Consider the following 16,131-nt stretch of genomic DNA (forward strand, 5'->3'; position numbering starts at 1 on the left):
TCTATAAACAGTGAATAGACCGGGTGCTTTTAAATATTTTGACTGAATTTTTTAAAAGACACTGACTGAGATAAAGACAAATTGTTTCTGAAACATCTATAGCACAAAATGAAGTAAGCCTAATACCGATTCACAAGCATTCTCAACACTTTTCCAGTAATTATAATGGATTTCTGTTCAGCTATCTACATTCCTCTGACTTGTTCCTTCTGTGATCAATGTTATCCATTTTTAATAAAAAACAAAATTATTAGTAGTAGTAATAGTAGGAACATTTAAATTCTACTCTCAGCAAATTTTAAATTATTTTTCTATTTATAAAACACGAATATAGAAACTTGGTAAAAACAGAAAGTTATTTAAAAAAAAGGAAGAAAAAAATCATCCATAATTCTACTCCCACTCAACATTTTGGCCTAGTTCTTTCTGACTTTTCTGCTATGTGTATCTTTACATAGATGTGCTGGACTGAGAATTATAAACTCAGAATCCCAAACTTCCTGTGGAAGGTAAGCGTGAAAGAAGAGTCATGATTCTCCTGAGACAGCTGCAGTCAGATGCCTGGGCTGATGTATCACAGAGGCTTCTCAGTAAACTGCTGAGTACCAGTTGCCTCTGTGCTTTGTGTTCAGACCGTTGGTGCTGGCTTCTCAGATCTTCAGTGGCAGCTGCTTCCCCGACCTCTACTCCCCCAACTTTTCTAAAGTTATGTATGTCCCTAATTCTGCATTAAAATTGTTAAAAACTGGAATACACAGAGTGGCTTCTGTTTTCCTGACTGATAATTGAGTTAGGGTTATACTGAATATGCAGTTTTGTACTGTGCTTATTCTTGTATTATTTTTATGAGCATATTCCCACATTACTTCAGAGATATCACTCTCAATGGCTGTACTGTGTTAAGTACCAACCCGTGAGCGACACTGAGAATAATGGCATGCATTTTAAAATATGGCCAGTCAGAACTGAGAGTGCAGACTATGAGAATAGAGCAGAGAAATACTAACTGACCTACATGGTCAGTGGACCAAGAAGTTTAGTCTCATTAACACAGTAATCAGTCACAGGCTGCTGTTCTGTGGAGCTGGCATCATTGTTTTATGCAAATACTCTTGGTCCATGTTAGTTCAATTTTTACAGTTTCAGTAATCCAAAGATGACATGGGGTATGCACAATGATAATTAGGTATACATTTCACGTTTGGAAGATACCCATCTTTTTACTTGGAAAATGCAATAACTCAAGTTTTGGCGGGGAGGAGGTTAGTTAAAAATGAACGAATGGGATATAGATATGCAGATGGATGGATAGATAAGTGGTATCTAGGGATTCGAGGGCCTGGGACAGGGCTGCATTCTTTTCCCTTCCCAGCTCTTTTTTCCTAGTTTGCTGTTCCCTTCAATCAACCTTATCTAGTCTGTCAGACCTGAAAAATATGAGAAATTGATGGTTCAAAGTGGGATAGAAGAAGACTTTTCTAGGTCTTAGAAGAAGAATTAATTAAAAGTTACTAAGGCTTATAATTAAGAATCAAAACCCCTGTAGGGGGCTTCCCTGGTGGCGCAGTGGTTGAGAGTCCGCCTGCCGATGCAGGGGACATGGGTTTGTGCCCCGGTCCGGGAAGATCCCACATGCCGCGGAGCGGCTGGGCCCGTGAGCCATGGCCACTGAGATGGTGCTCCGCAACGGGAGAGGCCACAACAGTGAGAGGCCCGCGTACCGCCAAAAAAAAAAAAAAAACACAAAACCTGTAGGTCTATGATTACCTTAGTAATAAATTTTATGCAAAATTTCAACCTTATCAAAAATTCTGAAGTTTGAGCTAGCAACAGAACAGTGAAAGGGAAAACTTGAAGCCATAACAAACAAAAAATTCCTCTAATTAGCATATTAAAAATACATACATACCTTATCTTCTTGACTACGAAAATAATATACTGTTTTTCCTATAAGTGTACACCAGACTCTCTTGGAGTAGCCATGTTTTACCTGAAATCGTATTTCAAAGAATTACAAATGTAGCTCAGAACTCTGACACCTTAAAGTATAGTTTATACACTTTATTTGAAGTTGTTCAGCTATCCAGTTTGCTTGAGATATAAGTGATATTCCAACTAGACTATCCAAATGCTATTTAAAATTTACCCATTATAGTAATAGCATGGTATGTTTTGCTTTGGTGCTCACCATTCAACATTTAACGAATGTTTACTATATGTCAAGGACTAAGGATTCAAAGATGCAGTTTCACAAGTAAGTATATTTCATAGTTTTTATATTACATAGATTTCCAATAACTCTGTGGGGCTCTCTGGGTTAACACTCTAATGTTAGAAACAAGATTGAAACCTAAGAATTCTAGTGATTTCCAAAATGTAAGAGATTCAATCATTCAAAACATTTGATGCCTTCTCCAGAGTAATAATACACTGAACACATTTGATACCTTCTCCAGAAGGATACACACAAAATTGTAAAATAATAATACTAAAAGCTATTATTACATATTGAGTACTTCCTATATGTCAGGAACTATGTCAAGTGATTGGGATGGAATCTGAATCTGATTCCTGACTCTGAATAGTCAGAGGCTGGTCTAGATACTGGGGGGACGGATATGAATGAGACACAGTCTCCTTCCTCAAGGAGCTCACTGCCTCGTGAGGAAGACAGACAACTAACCCAGCAGCGTGCTACATATCTTCATCAAGAACACAAGGAGTTTACAAGCCTAGTTTTTTGGGGGGGTTTTTTTGGTGGAAGACATTCTACCAAAATTTGTACTGAATACCACAGGTTTTTCACCGTTTGGTAGCTTTATGAAGATCCTCACTGTGAGCTCCTCTCTGCCCCAGTTCTGCCCAGGTACAGGCATTGAAGATCTTTGCCAAACAGTCCCAGCTACACCCTCAAGCCTAGAAAAACACCAAGAACCCCATTCCCATCAGTGGGTAAGATTGATAATAGGCTCTGTTGCCCCAGACCTAGAATGTGGTGAGCCTGGTTGAGTTTGCCCTATAATCCCACTACCCTGGCAGCCCTGCCAACTTCTGCCTTGAGGCTTGACCCTCTCCTGCAATAGTTAGAGTCGGCTTCAATTTGGAGTGGCCCACCACCTGGAAACCAAGACGCTGGCCGGTAAAACGAAAGCCCAACATTCCATTGTCATGCTTGCCCATGGTGATAAATACCAAGGAGAAAACTACAGCAGGAAAGGAGAAGGAAGTGCCTGGAGAAGGAGGGACGTGTTTTACAATTTAAAATAAGGCGGTCAGGAAGGCATCACCAACACTGATTCAAGCCTTGGAGGAGGTAGATGAGCTATGCAGTCACCTGAGAGAAGAACACTCTGGGCAAGGAAGCAGCAAGCGCCAAGGTCCTGAGACGGTGTGTGCCCATGTGTCTGAGACTAAGCGAGGAAGGGGAGAGGTCACTGGGGAAGGGGCAGCATATAGGGGTGGGGAGCACACATATTTTGCAGGGCCCTTGTAATGACATAACATTTAAACGGACTGCTCTGACAGTTGTACAATGAGAAGAATATAAATTATTGCCACAACAGATTTTACAGTCAGCAAGTCACGACAGTAGAAAAGGCCTGAATTCTGAGGTCACATGGACCAAGGCTTAAATTCCAGTTCTACCTCATACTGGATGGATGATGTCCTCAGGCAACTGACTTGACCTCCCAAGTTCTGTCATTAACATGGGATTACTGTACACCTCATTCATTGGGCTGTTGTGATCACCAAAGGAGAAAATGTAAATAAAGGATACTAGTAGTTACTCAATAAATGCTTCCTTCCTCACTATGCATAAGGAGAAGTAAAACACATGTTTCGTTTAAACCCACAAATGCAGCCAGCCTTTGGGCTTTCAAAACTATGGTTTAAGCAAACAAATAACTCCACCATCTAACAGTTTGATGGATTTAAATGTTGCTTGAGGAAAAACAAAACAAAACAAAATGTCGCATTTGGCAAGACATGTTTCGGTTTAATTAAATTTAGAAACATATATTTACAGATAAATATCCTGGAAGTTTTAAATAGCTTGTGTTATGCAGCTTTTTTTTTCTCCTTTTAAACAAACTCCAGAAAGGAGTCTTAGCAAAACTGAAGAATAATGCATCTGGCTATAGAGAGTATACTTTTGAAATGATTTATCTTTAAAGAGAACAATGTGTGCCTTTGAGGAACTACAAATTAATGAAGACTTCTGCCAACTTACAGTAAAAGCTGTGTTTTAAAACATAGTCTATCTTTTTATGTACATCTGATTATGTTAAGATTTCCTCCAATTCTGACTTATTCTGAAAAAATCATAATGAAACAAATTACACTAGAAGAATCCTCACAAAGATTTAAAGACAATCTCAAACCTCAAGGCTTTGGTGAACTAAATAGTTGAAAGAATAAATTTTTTTACCTTGCATCCATGACAAAGTTACTTATATCAGTTCTCTCTGAAACTTTGATGACAAATAGTATATCATACTCTGATTGGCCTTTGTCATCACACAAAACATAAGCTCCCATGGTCTTCTCCCCTCTCCTATATTTTCATGCCTGTAGCCTTTTCCACCACAAATCCTGACACCTGTCTTGCTGACTTCAGCATCTAGGTACAACTCTTGTGATAATAATAGCTAGCACTTTTGGCATGTTTATGATGTGCCAGGCACTGTTCTAAAGCACTTTACATGCTTAAATAATTTATTTAATCTTCCCAGCACCTGTGAGGTTGGCATTATTATTATTCCCACTTTACAGAAAAGGACACTAAGGCACAGAGTCTCTAAGTAATCTATTCAAGGTCACACAAGTGGCAACTGTCAGAGGCAGGACATGCATCCATGCAGTCTGGCCCCTGAACTCTTGCCCTAGCCTCTTTGCTGTACTGCCTCCCTACAATCTTAACTCACAGTTCCTTGCTCTCTTCATTTCTAAAGACCTTTGCTATCCTTCCATTTTTGCCATTCATCCGCTTGGCCACACCCTGGTCCTTTTTCCTTCATTGGGAACTGCTCCACTTCTGAAATTTACATTCTACTCTCTGATCCCAACCTTCCCCCAGCTCCCACCCTCCTACTCACACCACTCCTATTCTTTGATCTCATTCAAAACTTTTAAGTCCTCCAACCCTTCCATTTTATTCCAGTTTATCAGTTCCCTCCTGGCTTCTCTTCCTTCTCCACCAACCTTGGATTTGATATTTGATCACAAAACAACTCTTGCTCTAAAACCTGTGATTATGTTGCATTCCCACGCTTCTAACAAATCCACACAATAAAATTTCACCTCCATTTGTTTTTAAGTAATCCAGTGGAGCGTGCAGGAAGAGAAAGAAGGTTACGGGAGGTCTTAAGAAATGACATTAGCCATAGTTAATAACTGTTGAAACTGGGTAATGAATATATGAAGGTCCTTTCTATTATTCCTTCTACTTTCACATGTGTTTGAAAGTGCCCATAATAAAAGACTGATTTAAAAATCATCATCTTGATATGCATAAAGCAAGTAAAATGTTCATTGTGGAATTTAGGTGGTGGGAATATGAGTGTTCACTGTAAAATACTCTTCCAACTTTTCTGTGTATTTGAAAATTCACATAATAAAATGTTAGAAAAAAATGACTATCCTCACATCACTACAATGTAAAGCCTCTGCTCTTATATCTGAGCATCTTAGAGAAGAATAACCAATATGAACTCAAATCACTGAAGTCAGGTGGGCCCTCAGTAAATCAATCCTTCTATCTGTCCTTGGGTATATCTTACTTCCCTTATTCTCAATCTTTTCCTACACTCGCATGGAACTGTCCACTGGAGTAATCTTCATCAAAGAAAACCGAGGACATCAGACATGATTTCACTCATTGCCCCACAAACTTGGATTTTCATCCTTCCTCACCTTTCTGCAAGTCCAGCCCCTCCACAGTGCCCTCCCACCACGCCCAATCACCCATTTTTCCTGGACTTTGTTCTTAACCTCCCACTTCTCTCTCCCAGCTTCCTCCCTTCAATTTGGAAACTCAAGGTATGCCTTTCCCATCTGAAAAAGTGCCTCTCCTGACACCATGTTCCCTCCCAGCTTGATTCTTTCTCATGTGCCGGAAAGTATGGACAGTCCTCCACACTCAATACTGCACTTACTCATCACCCAGTTACTGTTCAACATACCACAAGGCACTTTCTGCCCTAGCACTTGACCGCATCTGACACTACAGATCACTCCCTCCCTGTCAACCACTCCACCCCTGGCCTCCAGGACTTACTCTCCAGGGTCTCTTCATACATCACCTTTATGTGCCCTCAAATTTTGGGAACCCGAGTGTCCCATCAACAGTTCCCTGCTCTTCCCACCCTACACAGTTTCCTGGGTGATTTCTCTTACTGTCGTGGATTCAACTATCATATCCATGCTGATAATTCCCCAAATCCTTCTCTCCAACCTAGCCCTCTCCTCTGATGGAGACTGCTGTTGCCACTGCCTGCTGGACTTCTTAACTCAGGTGTCTTCACAAGCTCTAAACGTTGACAGTTCCCAAAATAACCTTTTAGTCATCCTAAACTGCTCCTGTTTTCTGAGCTCTCTATTATCTGGCACGGTCTTTCACCCAGCATCCTTAACTCCCCCACTTCCTAGTCGCTGAATTCAGTCTAACGGAAGATTTTACCTCCTAACATTATTCAGATTCACCCTCTGGTGTCTTTCCCCATGACCAGTTCAGAGTCCCATCCTCTTGAGGAAAACCACTTCCACTTACTGTTCTTAGAACCTCCAGTTTGCTTCCCACAAATTCATCTTCCTCTCAGCAGAGTAATCTGTTAACAGCATGAATATAGCCATGTTCCTGTTACAAACCCTGAAGTGTTCCACAATACCCTCAGGATGAAGAACAAAGTCCTTAACAAGACAAAAAAGCCCTCCATGATCAGGACCCTCCAATTTTTTCTCCAAAGGACTTGCTCTTCACACAGGTGGCACTGCTTTGAGATACTGTGTCTGTTGTTTGTGCTGTCTTCTAGCCCAGGATACCTTTCCTTGTCCGTTTCCAAAATTAGTTCCTATTCCTCCTTAGAGACTTGGCACAGGCAAATCTTCTCTGAGAAGTTGTTCCTGACCCCACAGTCTAAATTAGGTTTCTCTGTGACCTTATGATGCATGTCAACAATAGTATTTTATATATATCATTATAAATATGCAGACGTCCTTTTCTTTCCCAATAGATATGAGGCTCTCTGAGGGATGGGGCAGTGGCCTGTTCATCTTAATACCCTGCAGCTCATTGCCTGACATGTGGTAACTGCTCAATACATTTTTTTTTTAAACAAATGAATTTTTATATAGGAAATGTTCTTCCAAAGCATTAAAAGTTGCAAGAGTGACTGTCCAGAATCAAATTAATCAAGTTCTTAATATCTACCTACATACTTCTGTACTTAATAATAACAGTGTGACAACTTGGAAAAGCCTCCTCCCCTCCAAAGTATTCAAATGCTGCTCTGTCATATCTGGGATTGTAGCCTGAACGTGAGCTCAGAACAAGTCACTCAGAATGAGTTTTTCTCTTATAAGGCTTTGCAGGTGAAAATATGGGGGTGGACAAGCCTTCACAAATGGTAGGAAGAAAACCTAATAAGCATCCTGTCTATAAATGCTAATGGTTTAGTCATCTGATAATCACATCAACTTATACTCATTTAAAATGCAATTGTGAAATGGGAAGCAGGGAACAGCAGAAATGTAACAGGAGTGGAAATTGACAAGCCATGCCAACAATTAAAAATAGGCAAAAAAACAAAAACACTAATTGTGAAAGAAGTAACAAACCCTTAGCCATGAGATCATATTAAAGCTTAAGGGTTTGATAAACATAGCCCTTGAAACAGGAGGACACCTAGTTACTATGAATTAGAATAAGAATGTGATGTAAAGTGGCACTGTGTTCGTTGGAAAACATATATCAGCACAATACCAAGGAGTTCTCAAGCCCATCAGTAACTGAAAAAACATTTTCATGGTAATGTTATGTTTTGGAAAAAAACATAGTGCATCTCTTTGTTGAATGTACTGGTAATTTTTTTCTCCAATTTTTTCCTCCAGTCTTTGTAAATATTACTGAAGAGCACCCACCTACATTCCCACATTAATATTAAGTATAAATTACATGGTGGCATAGCTCATCTACAGCTAAATTTTTCACCTCTTACATAAATAAAGCACATGAGTGATGAGTGATGACGTAGAGGTTATTTTTGTGGGTAATATTTTGCATGTAAATATCTTATTGTATTGTTCTAAAAGTGACCAATTGAACTCTTAAAAATTTATAAATAATATTTATCTTAGCGTAAATCAATACTTCCTCATTCTAAAAATGTTAGAAAGCAGAACTAAGCAAAAATGAAGTAAAAACCACCCAGAGATATCTAATATACTTTAGTATATTTCTTAGTCAGACATTTTTCTACAAACATGTTTACCAAAAATGGCATAACAGCCATTTTTATGTATTTATGGTAATACGCTATTTTATCACCTAACAATACATCATAACCTATTTCTAAAACATTAAACATTCTTTTACAACATTTAAAATGACTGCATAGTAAAGCATTACCTGATTACATAAATATTTATTTAAAACTATGCTCTACTCTACATCTAAGTTGATCCCAGTTTTTCTTTATTATAAACCATGATGTGCAAGTAACCTTTCTGCAGTAATGGAAATGTTCTGTATCTTGAGAGAGTGACAGTAAATATCTGTCAAAACTCATCAAATTCTGCACTTCAATGTATGTTAATTATATCTCATTTGTTTTAAATAGGAAAGGAAAAACCATGCTGTGATGGACATCCTCATACTTAAATCTTATGCAAATTAAGATAATTTCCTAAGCATAAATTTCTTGGACTGAGATTGCTGGATCAAAGGGTACGTATATATGTTCATAAAACATTTAATATTCATTCATTCATTTGTTCACTCAAAAATATTTATTGAGTAAACACTTTAGTCAAGACATTGCCAAATTGCCTTCTGAAGTAATAAACTCACTAGCAAATTTCTTAATTTGTGTCGATACTGCATTTCCTACTTTTAAAAGCGGTCTTCCCTTGATCAGATTTTTTTAAAATATCCATTATTTCTTGTTTTTTAAGAAAATTATTATTGATAGTAGAACGTTTTCCCATATGTTTATTGATCATTTGTATTTCTTCTCTCTACTATCTCTACTTCTCTCTCATTGTGTCCTTTGTTCCTTCCCCTCACTGGTATTTATCCTTTACTTACTGATTAGAAAAAGCTTGTTTTTCATGTTCAAATACCTTTCCAAAGCTTCTCATCGGTCTTTTAAAAATTCTGCTTAGAGAAATTCTGATGGTAAGAACATTTACTTTTTTTTTTTGGTTGCGCCACACAGCTTGTGGGATCTTAGTTCCCCGACCAGGGATTGAACCTGGGCCCTCGGCAGAGGTTCTGAAAAGCAGAGTCCTAACCACTGGAACGCCAGGGAACTCCCAAGAACATTTACATTTTTTATGTAGAGTAGTCAAATTTATCATTTTTCATCTTCATGGCTTTTGTCTTTGGTATCATACTTTAAAACACTCTTCCCCACCCCAAGATAACATAAATACTCAATATTTATATTCTCTGATGCCCACTTTTTATGATCGGGGGCTAATTCCATCGTTGCCTGGGATACTGCTATGTATAAGAGTTCCCACCTTGGTGAGCAATCCCTTCACCGTTGGTTTGCCCTCAGGTTGGAGGAAAAGCGGGTTGGCAGCTTGTACCCGAAGAACGTTCTGTAACACTTTAATCCATTCCTCCAATATATTGGGAGAATCTGCAGTCAGATAGTATGTGTGTTTTTCAGTGGTCAACTAGAATGGGATAAGAAAGAGATAGGAAAGGAAACTCTGAAGATTTTAGGATATTAGCACTTCCTTGTCCATTCTTCAAACATCACTACCTAACATGGAAGCAAACATGCTGAACCTTGAATCCTAGGTTCTAAATAAATGATTCCATAAATCACGTAGCATATTTTAACCACTTTGTGAGAATGACAATTAACTTTTTCTGAGATAATTTTTTTCACTTCTGCTTACTTTAAAACTCTTTATAATATTAAGCTTTGGGGTCATGATTTTTTATCTCATTTACTCATTACATTTTCCTTTTCTCCCTTAAATGTGCTACAGGTTCCTGGTTGTTGAAATGAGGAGCAGAATGATTTCAGACTGTAATAAAATAACACACTTTAAGCAAAAAAAGAGAAGTTATTTGTTATGGAAATGAAGAAATCAATTATAAATAAAATAAGAAAACCTATACAGCAGAAGAGGAATTCTTAAACATGTAATCAGATATTATGAACTCACAATTTCTCAAGTTCAAATTAGCCACATTTCAAAAATTCCAAATATTTCAGAAGCCTACAAATGATTCTTATCTGCCATGCTCCAAGACAAAGTTTTCCCTGATTCTCCTTTCTACATTTTTGGGCAGTCCTCATCTATTATCCACTGGAAACACTGATAATGTACCTTTCTGATAAAATATTCTATTCTACCCTCCAAAGGAGCAAGATAAGAAAATAATGATTATTGAAGGCATTTCAGAAATAAAGCATCTGAAATTTAAATCACACATACCAAAGTGTCTCGATAGCTTGTTTTTTTTGTTTGCTTGTTTTAATTTAACAAAGGTTTCTAGCAAGACTGGCATTACGTGTGGGTGAAATGGTCAGCAGCTACCTCTGCCATGTGACTCAGTGGGAGCCAGGACAGCCCCTCTGCTCACCAATATCCTTCCCACTTTGGTTTACAGTCTCTGAAGTTCATAGAACTGCCATTTTCCGGTTCTCTATTAAATTGCAAACATTTCTGAATTTAATAGTACATTAAATTATGAATATCCTGTTGGGAATTCATTTATCAAATAACCCTCCCCTAAAATAGCTTGACAGTTTGAGAACAGAAAATGGCTGGGAGGGTTAGTGTGGGGAAAGAACCGTGTAAAGGATCAAGGGCAAAGAAAGTGTAGAGGAGAGTTACTCACATATACTCAAGTCAGGTTATATTATAGTTTTAACTAAGAAGTCCTAGGGTTTCACACATTTTTGGGACATCAGACTGACCCCAAAATGTAATAAACAAACAATTGAACACCCAATTTCCACTCTATTAGCTTACATAATTGAGAACTGAGTTTTGCATGATACAAAAAAAGAAAAAAAAAGTACCTGAACTGTTTGTTTGTTATCTCCTCTTAAAATGCTGCAGGATGCACTAAGTTCAATATGGCCCTGGGGTTTTCTGATTACATCACTCTGTATGAAAGGAAGAAAACCAATGCAAAGTGATTACCTATAATAGTCATAATAAGAAATGCTTTGTCTAATTAATTGCATTACATGGAAGAAAATCAATCAGGGGTCTGATTTATAGTTTGAGGAATTCAGTTCTAAATAACAAGCAATTTCCACTCACCGGAGATTTGTAGTAAAGTAATTCACCACCTTTAAGAACAAACCATCTCCGCTTCCAAGTCTTGACTTTACCACTCATTTTTAATAAGTAGCCAGATTTTTCCAGTGGTTCCTAATTAAAGAGATTTTAAAAAAATATTTAAGTTTCCCTTTGGAGGCTCAAACTAACAGATACATTAATGTTTAAAAAAAAACTGATTCAGTGTTTACATTTTTCCCATTATCACTGGAAGATGAGCAAGTTTTCGGGAGCTTCTGCTCTGGCTGTGAGCACTCTACGTCTGTGGAGTAAGCATCTGGGGGAATAGCATAATCACTTTCAGAAGCCACAGAAGAGAGAGACACACCTAGATGAAAAAAGAAATAAATCAAGTCAGTATTTAATAATTGGGTGGTCCAAATGCTGACTGTCAGGTTTCCCAAGAAATACATCTAATCCCAAATCATAAACCTTCCTAGACTAGATGTAGTCCATACCTTTGGCCATGAAGTACCTTTAAAGCAGAAAACAGAACTTAAGCGTAAGGACTATCATGCAAATCTCCAAGGAAGTTAAAGGAACATAAATAATATTTCAGTATGATTATAAGCACAGCTATTTTTACATATATAAAATGTATGCAGTAGCCTAACAATTATATTTTATTAAGGATTAAAAATATGTGTATTTACATATTGGCATGTAGGCAAACAAATGTTGAACCTTAATTTATCAAGATTTGTACAATCACACTTTACTGCACTTAATTTTTGTAATCATTTTTTTAACATCTTTATTGGAGTATAATTGCTTTACATGTAATCATTTTTAAAGTAACATCACATTAAAAAAGACACACAAGTCCAATACTACTAGTTTATAGATTTTAAAAATCTTTCATAAAAGAGATGCAATAAGACTTAAAGATATAAACAGACTATTTCATTTGCCAGCAGCTCTAATGTAAAATTCAAGGGAGCATTTTTCACACTAATTCACTTGCCATTTTAGAAAACAAGTTGCAAGCCACATTTGGAGAGTCACTACAATTGGAGATTTTGAAAATATTAAATAAAATCAAGGACTTAAGTCATTATTCATTACAGTATGTGGCAATTTTTTAAGTGTTTATTAACATTTATGGGAAACATTAGGACAATGTCACTATATTATTCCTCTTATTTATTTGACTAAGACAAGTAATGGCTGTGATAATAGTAATATCTTTATTTTTCAAAGAGTAACAGAAATTTAGATCTACAAAGGACCTCAGAGATCATCCTGGTTCATGCCCTCATTCTCTAAGGAGACTAAGGTCCACAGATTAAAGGATTTGTCCAAAGTCAAACAGCTAGGCAGAGGCAATGCTGGAGTGCAAATCTCAGGCTCCTAGCCCCAGGGTGCTAGGGACAGAGCAGAGAACAAAACGAAGAAATTTCTGCCCTCATGGAATACAGATTCTAGTCGGGGGAGACAGACAAAAACCAGGGAGCAAATGCCATGGAAAAATAAAATGTAGAGTGGACTAAAGGGAATAAAAAGAGCTAGCAGTTAGAGAAGGGCAAAGGACTACATTTGAATGGTGTGCTCTGGGTAGATCTCCTTGAGAAGGCAGTGTCTCAACTGGAGGAGGCAAAGGAACATCTGGGGCAAGAATACCAGGTAGAGCAAACGGTCAGTGCAGGGTCCTGAACTAAAGGAATGAATGGCATGTTCCGGGAACAGCTAAAGGGTCTGGATGGCCAGAGCTGAGTAAGAGAGAAGAAAGGAGGAGCTGAGGTCGAAGACATCAAAGAATCACATAACATGTTATAGTCTTTATAAGAGGTCCTTGCAGTGTTTTGAGCAAAAGTGTGATATAACCTGATTCTGGCTGTCAAGGGGGCAAGGTCATATAGCAAAGGGACTGATGGAAGCCCAAAATATTAAACCTATGAGAGCTGAACAGCTCCTGTTGAAGCTGAGGGGTTTGGGAGTACCTAGGGGTTCCACGGAACACAGTTTGAAAACCAACATACTGTGTTGCATTAAAGGCTTTTGTAAAATACAGATGTCATTTAATGTGACTGGCTCTCTCTGTAACCTGTATGCCAAAAATTTCTTCAAAATCTACAAAAATCGTAGACATGCCCGAAGTAAGTTTTTGTTGGTTTCCATCTTAATATCAGGTTAACCACCACATTTTTAGGTATATTCTTCTGCCATTTAGCAGTGCAACAAATTTAGCTGAAATAAGTCCATCCTATAAATTATCCAAAATCACACAGTAACTGTAAAAGAAGAACCTAATTTAAGCCAAGTGTCTCACTTTATTCCTATAACGAAGTGATCTCTCTTTTACAGATAAGGTTAAAAAACAAAACAAAACAAACAAAACCACTGTCTTGTCTGGAATCACAAAGAGAATTTAGAAGAGAATTAGGACTAAAATATAAGCACCTTAGTCCTAGGTGAATACTCTTTTCACTATGAGTTGAAGGCAGCTCAGATTTTTTTTTTAAGTCCTATTATAGAGATAAAATTCCCATTAAATATTCTGAATTTTTTGGAGTTGTCTTGTATGCCTGAGACTCTCCTTTACCTCGTTTCATTGCTCTGGGACTGCCTGGCCCACTCCGACTGCGAGAGTCTGACTCTGAAGTCCGGGAGCTGGATCTGGAACTATTTTCTTCCTCTGACCCAGAGGAGTCATCCAGGAATGGGTTGCTGCTTATCTGGGTTGCCTTCTGAAGAAAAGCAAAACAGCCTCCCTGTGTCCATCCTTAAAGTCACCACTCTCTTTAGGTATAGAATGTTTTACCAGAAGTTATGGAATAAGATTTTTTAAGGAATACAAGAAAATATTTTGCCATTATCAAAGTCACGTTGTTAAATCCCAAATTCCAATTAGCAAGGCATTTGTCAATTATAAAAGATTCCTAAGAACATAAGCCTGTTAATACCTGATGATACTTTTTTTTCTGATATTTATTTTAATTAGGTAATTCACACAAAGGAGGGGAACCCTGGCAGTGATACAAAGATCTTTCTATATTAGGAGTTTTCATTACATCATTAATACTATTTCCTTTAAACAATTAACAGCTATGGAGGGGGTGGAGACTCACATGTAGCATAACAAAAACGGAGCATATCAGACCTCTAATACTCCAATAAGAATAAATATCTTCTCTAGATCTTTCCATTTCTTCTCTTTTAATAATATGCTAGTGTGAACTTCTAAAACTCCCTTTAAAGGGACAGTCCATGTAAAATGTCAAGAATGGAATCTGGAGCTTGACTAAACAGTTTCCTTGATTCATCATGAAGAGCCCCACATGTTTAACAGTAACAATAATGAGTTACCCCTTTTAAAGTTGTGTACACTGGGGTTGTCATATTCTTGTATATCAGTGATGTATAAAGTCCTGATGTGGTATAGGAAAGCACTGCAACAGAATCTGAAACAGAAAACAAAATGATTAAGAAAACAAACCTTCTAACTAGTGCTTATGTCTATTTCTTATGAATGTGAATTAGCAAAACTTCCAATTAAAGAGAAACTGGATGAACATACAATATTCATTACACAGTCTACCTGAAGAATTATGGCATTTATGACAGTTTTAATTATACACTCTCTTACATGGTTCATTATGTCCTCAGGTGTGCTAGTTCCCCAACTAGACTGTAAGCTCTTTGAGAGCAAGGATCTTAGCTTTTATTTCTTTGGCATCTCCATCCAGCTCACAATGGGCAGAAATGAGTACAAACACCTGCTGACTGATTCAGTGAGCAGTACCCTATGAAGATATTCTCTGACTATTCAGAGACCTATTACTGACACGTGTTAAAACATCGTCACTTTTAAACCTTTATCAGGTGAACCTCAGATTGAAAGGTTAGAATATATTTCCTGAGTGGCAAGAACAGAGGATAGCTGAAAAGGAACAGAACAACAATAGTCACCTCTAAGATACAGATCAGAGGTAGGATAGGGAGGGGGCCAGTAGAAGGAACCACAGACAAATTTTTCTTTTTATTCCAGACAGTTCTCTGTTGTTTGGTTTTATTTTTCATAATGAACATGCATTGTTTCTATAATAATATTTTGAAAAAAGAAAGAAAAGGAGGAATGTGTTTTAAACTCTGGAAAAAGAAGACATAGAGATCAATAGTTTTACAATTTTAAACAGCTGAAACTCCAGTTTCTTAGCTTTAGCCTCTTTTGGGTAAAAACATGAGGTACTTGCTACATAAGAGTTGAACATCTATGTGCCCCTATACTGAATAACATGAATTTCAATTTTAAAATATAAATCAGCAACCTCAGAAAGCATTTTCTGGAAGTTGGCAAAGTTGTATTTTTTCCAATGACTTTAGACAGTTAGGAAGTTCTTGGCTAATGAAATGGCAATACAAAATCACTTATTTTTTAAAACATTTTTTATTGTGGTAAAAAACACATAAGATAAAATTTACCACCTTAACCATTTTTAAGTGCATAGTTCGGTTAGTGTTAAGTATATTTACATTGTTGTGAATCAGATCTCCAAAGCTTTTTTATCTTGAAAATCTGAAACCCTATAGCCATTAAGCAACTGCTCCGCTTCCCCTACTCCCGCTAACCCCTAGTAACCACAACTCTACTTTGTTTCTATC

General features: G+C 37.4%; 1 protein-coding gene across 8 annotated transcripts in view; it reads right to left on the minus strand.

Annotated features, from left to right (window-relative positions):
* The window catches only part of PLEKHH2 (pleckstrin homology, MyTH4 and FERM domain containing H2), a 112,478-nt gene that overhangs the window by 39,513 nt on the left and 56,834 nt on the right, over positions 1 to 16,131 (minus strand). For 7 of the 8 annotated variants that reach the window (XR_003794962.1, XM_029232400.1, XM_029232399.1 and 4 more), the window contains 7 exons: positions 14,836 to 14,930; positions 14,072 to 14,216; positions 11,721 to 11,857; positions 11,512 to 11,622; positions 11,265 to 11,351; positions 9,742 to 9,900; positions 1,910 to 1,990 (listed from right to left, as the gene is read on the minus strand). Coding sequence is in view for 7 of the 8 variants with exons in the window: in XM_029232400.1 (XP_029088233.1) it covers positions 1,910 to 1,990; positions 9,742 to 9,900; positions 11,265 to 11,351; positions 11,512 to 11,622; positions 11,721 to 11,857; positions 14,072 to 14,216; positions 14,836 to 14,930 (815 nt within the window). In the remaining variant the exon portion in view is untranslated. The remainder of the gene's footprint in view (positions 1 to 1,909; positions 1,991 to 9,741; positions 9,901 to 11,264; positions 11,352 to 11,511; positions 11,623 to 11,720; positions 11,858 to 14,071; positions 14,217 to 14,835; positions 14,931 to 16,131) is intronic. The other variant, XM_029232397.1, reaches the window with a different exon arrangement.

This window comes from Monodon monoceros, unplaced genomic scaffold (assembly GCF_005190385.1).
Source record: "Monodon monoceros isolate NGI ecotype Baffin Bay Population unplaced genomic scaffold, NGI_Narwhal_1 Super_Scaffold_19, whole genome shotgun sequence".
Taxonomy (NCBI): domain Eukaryota; kingdom Metazoa; phylum Chordata; class Mammalia; order Artiodactyla; family Monodontidae; genus Monodon; species Monodon monoceros.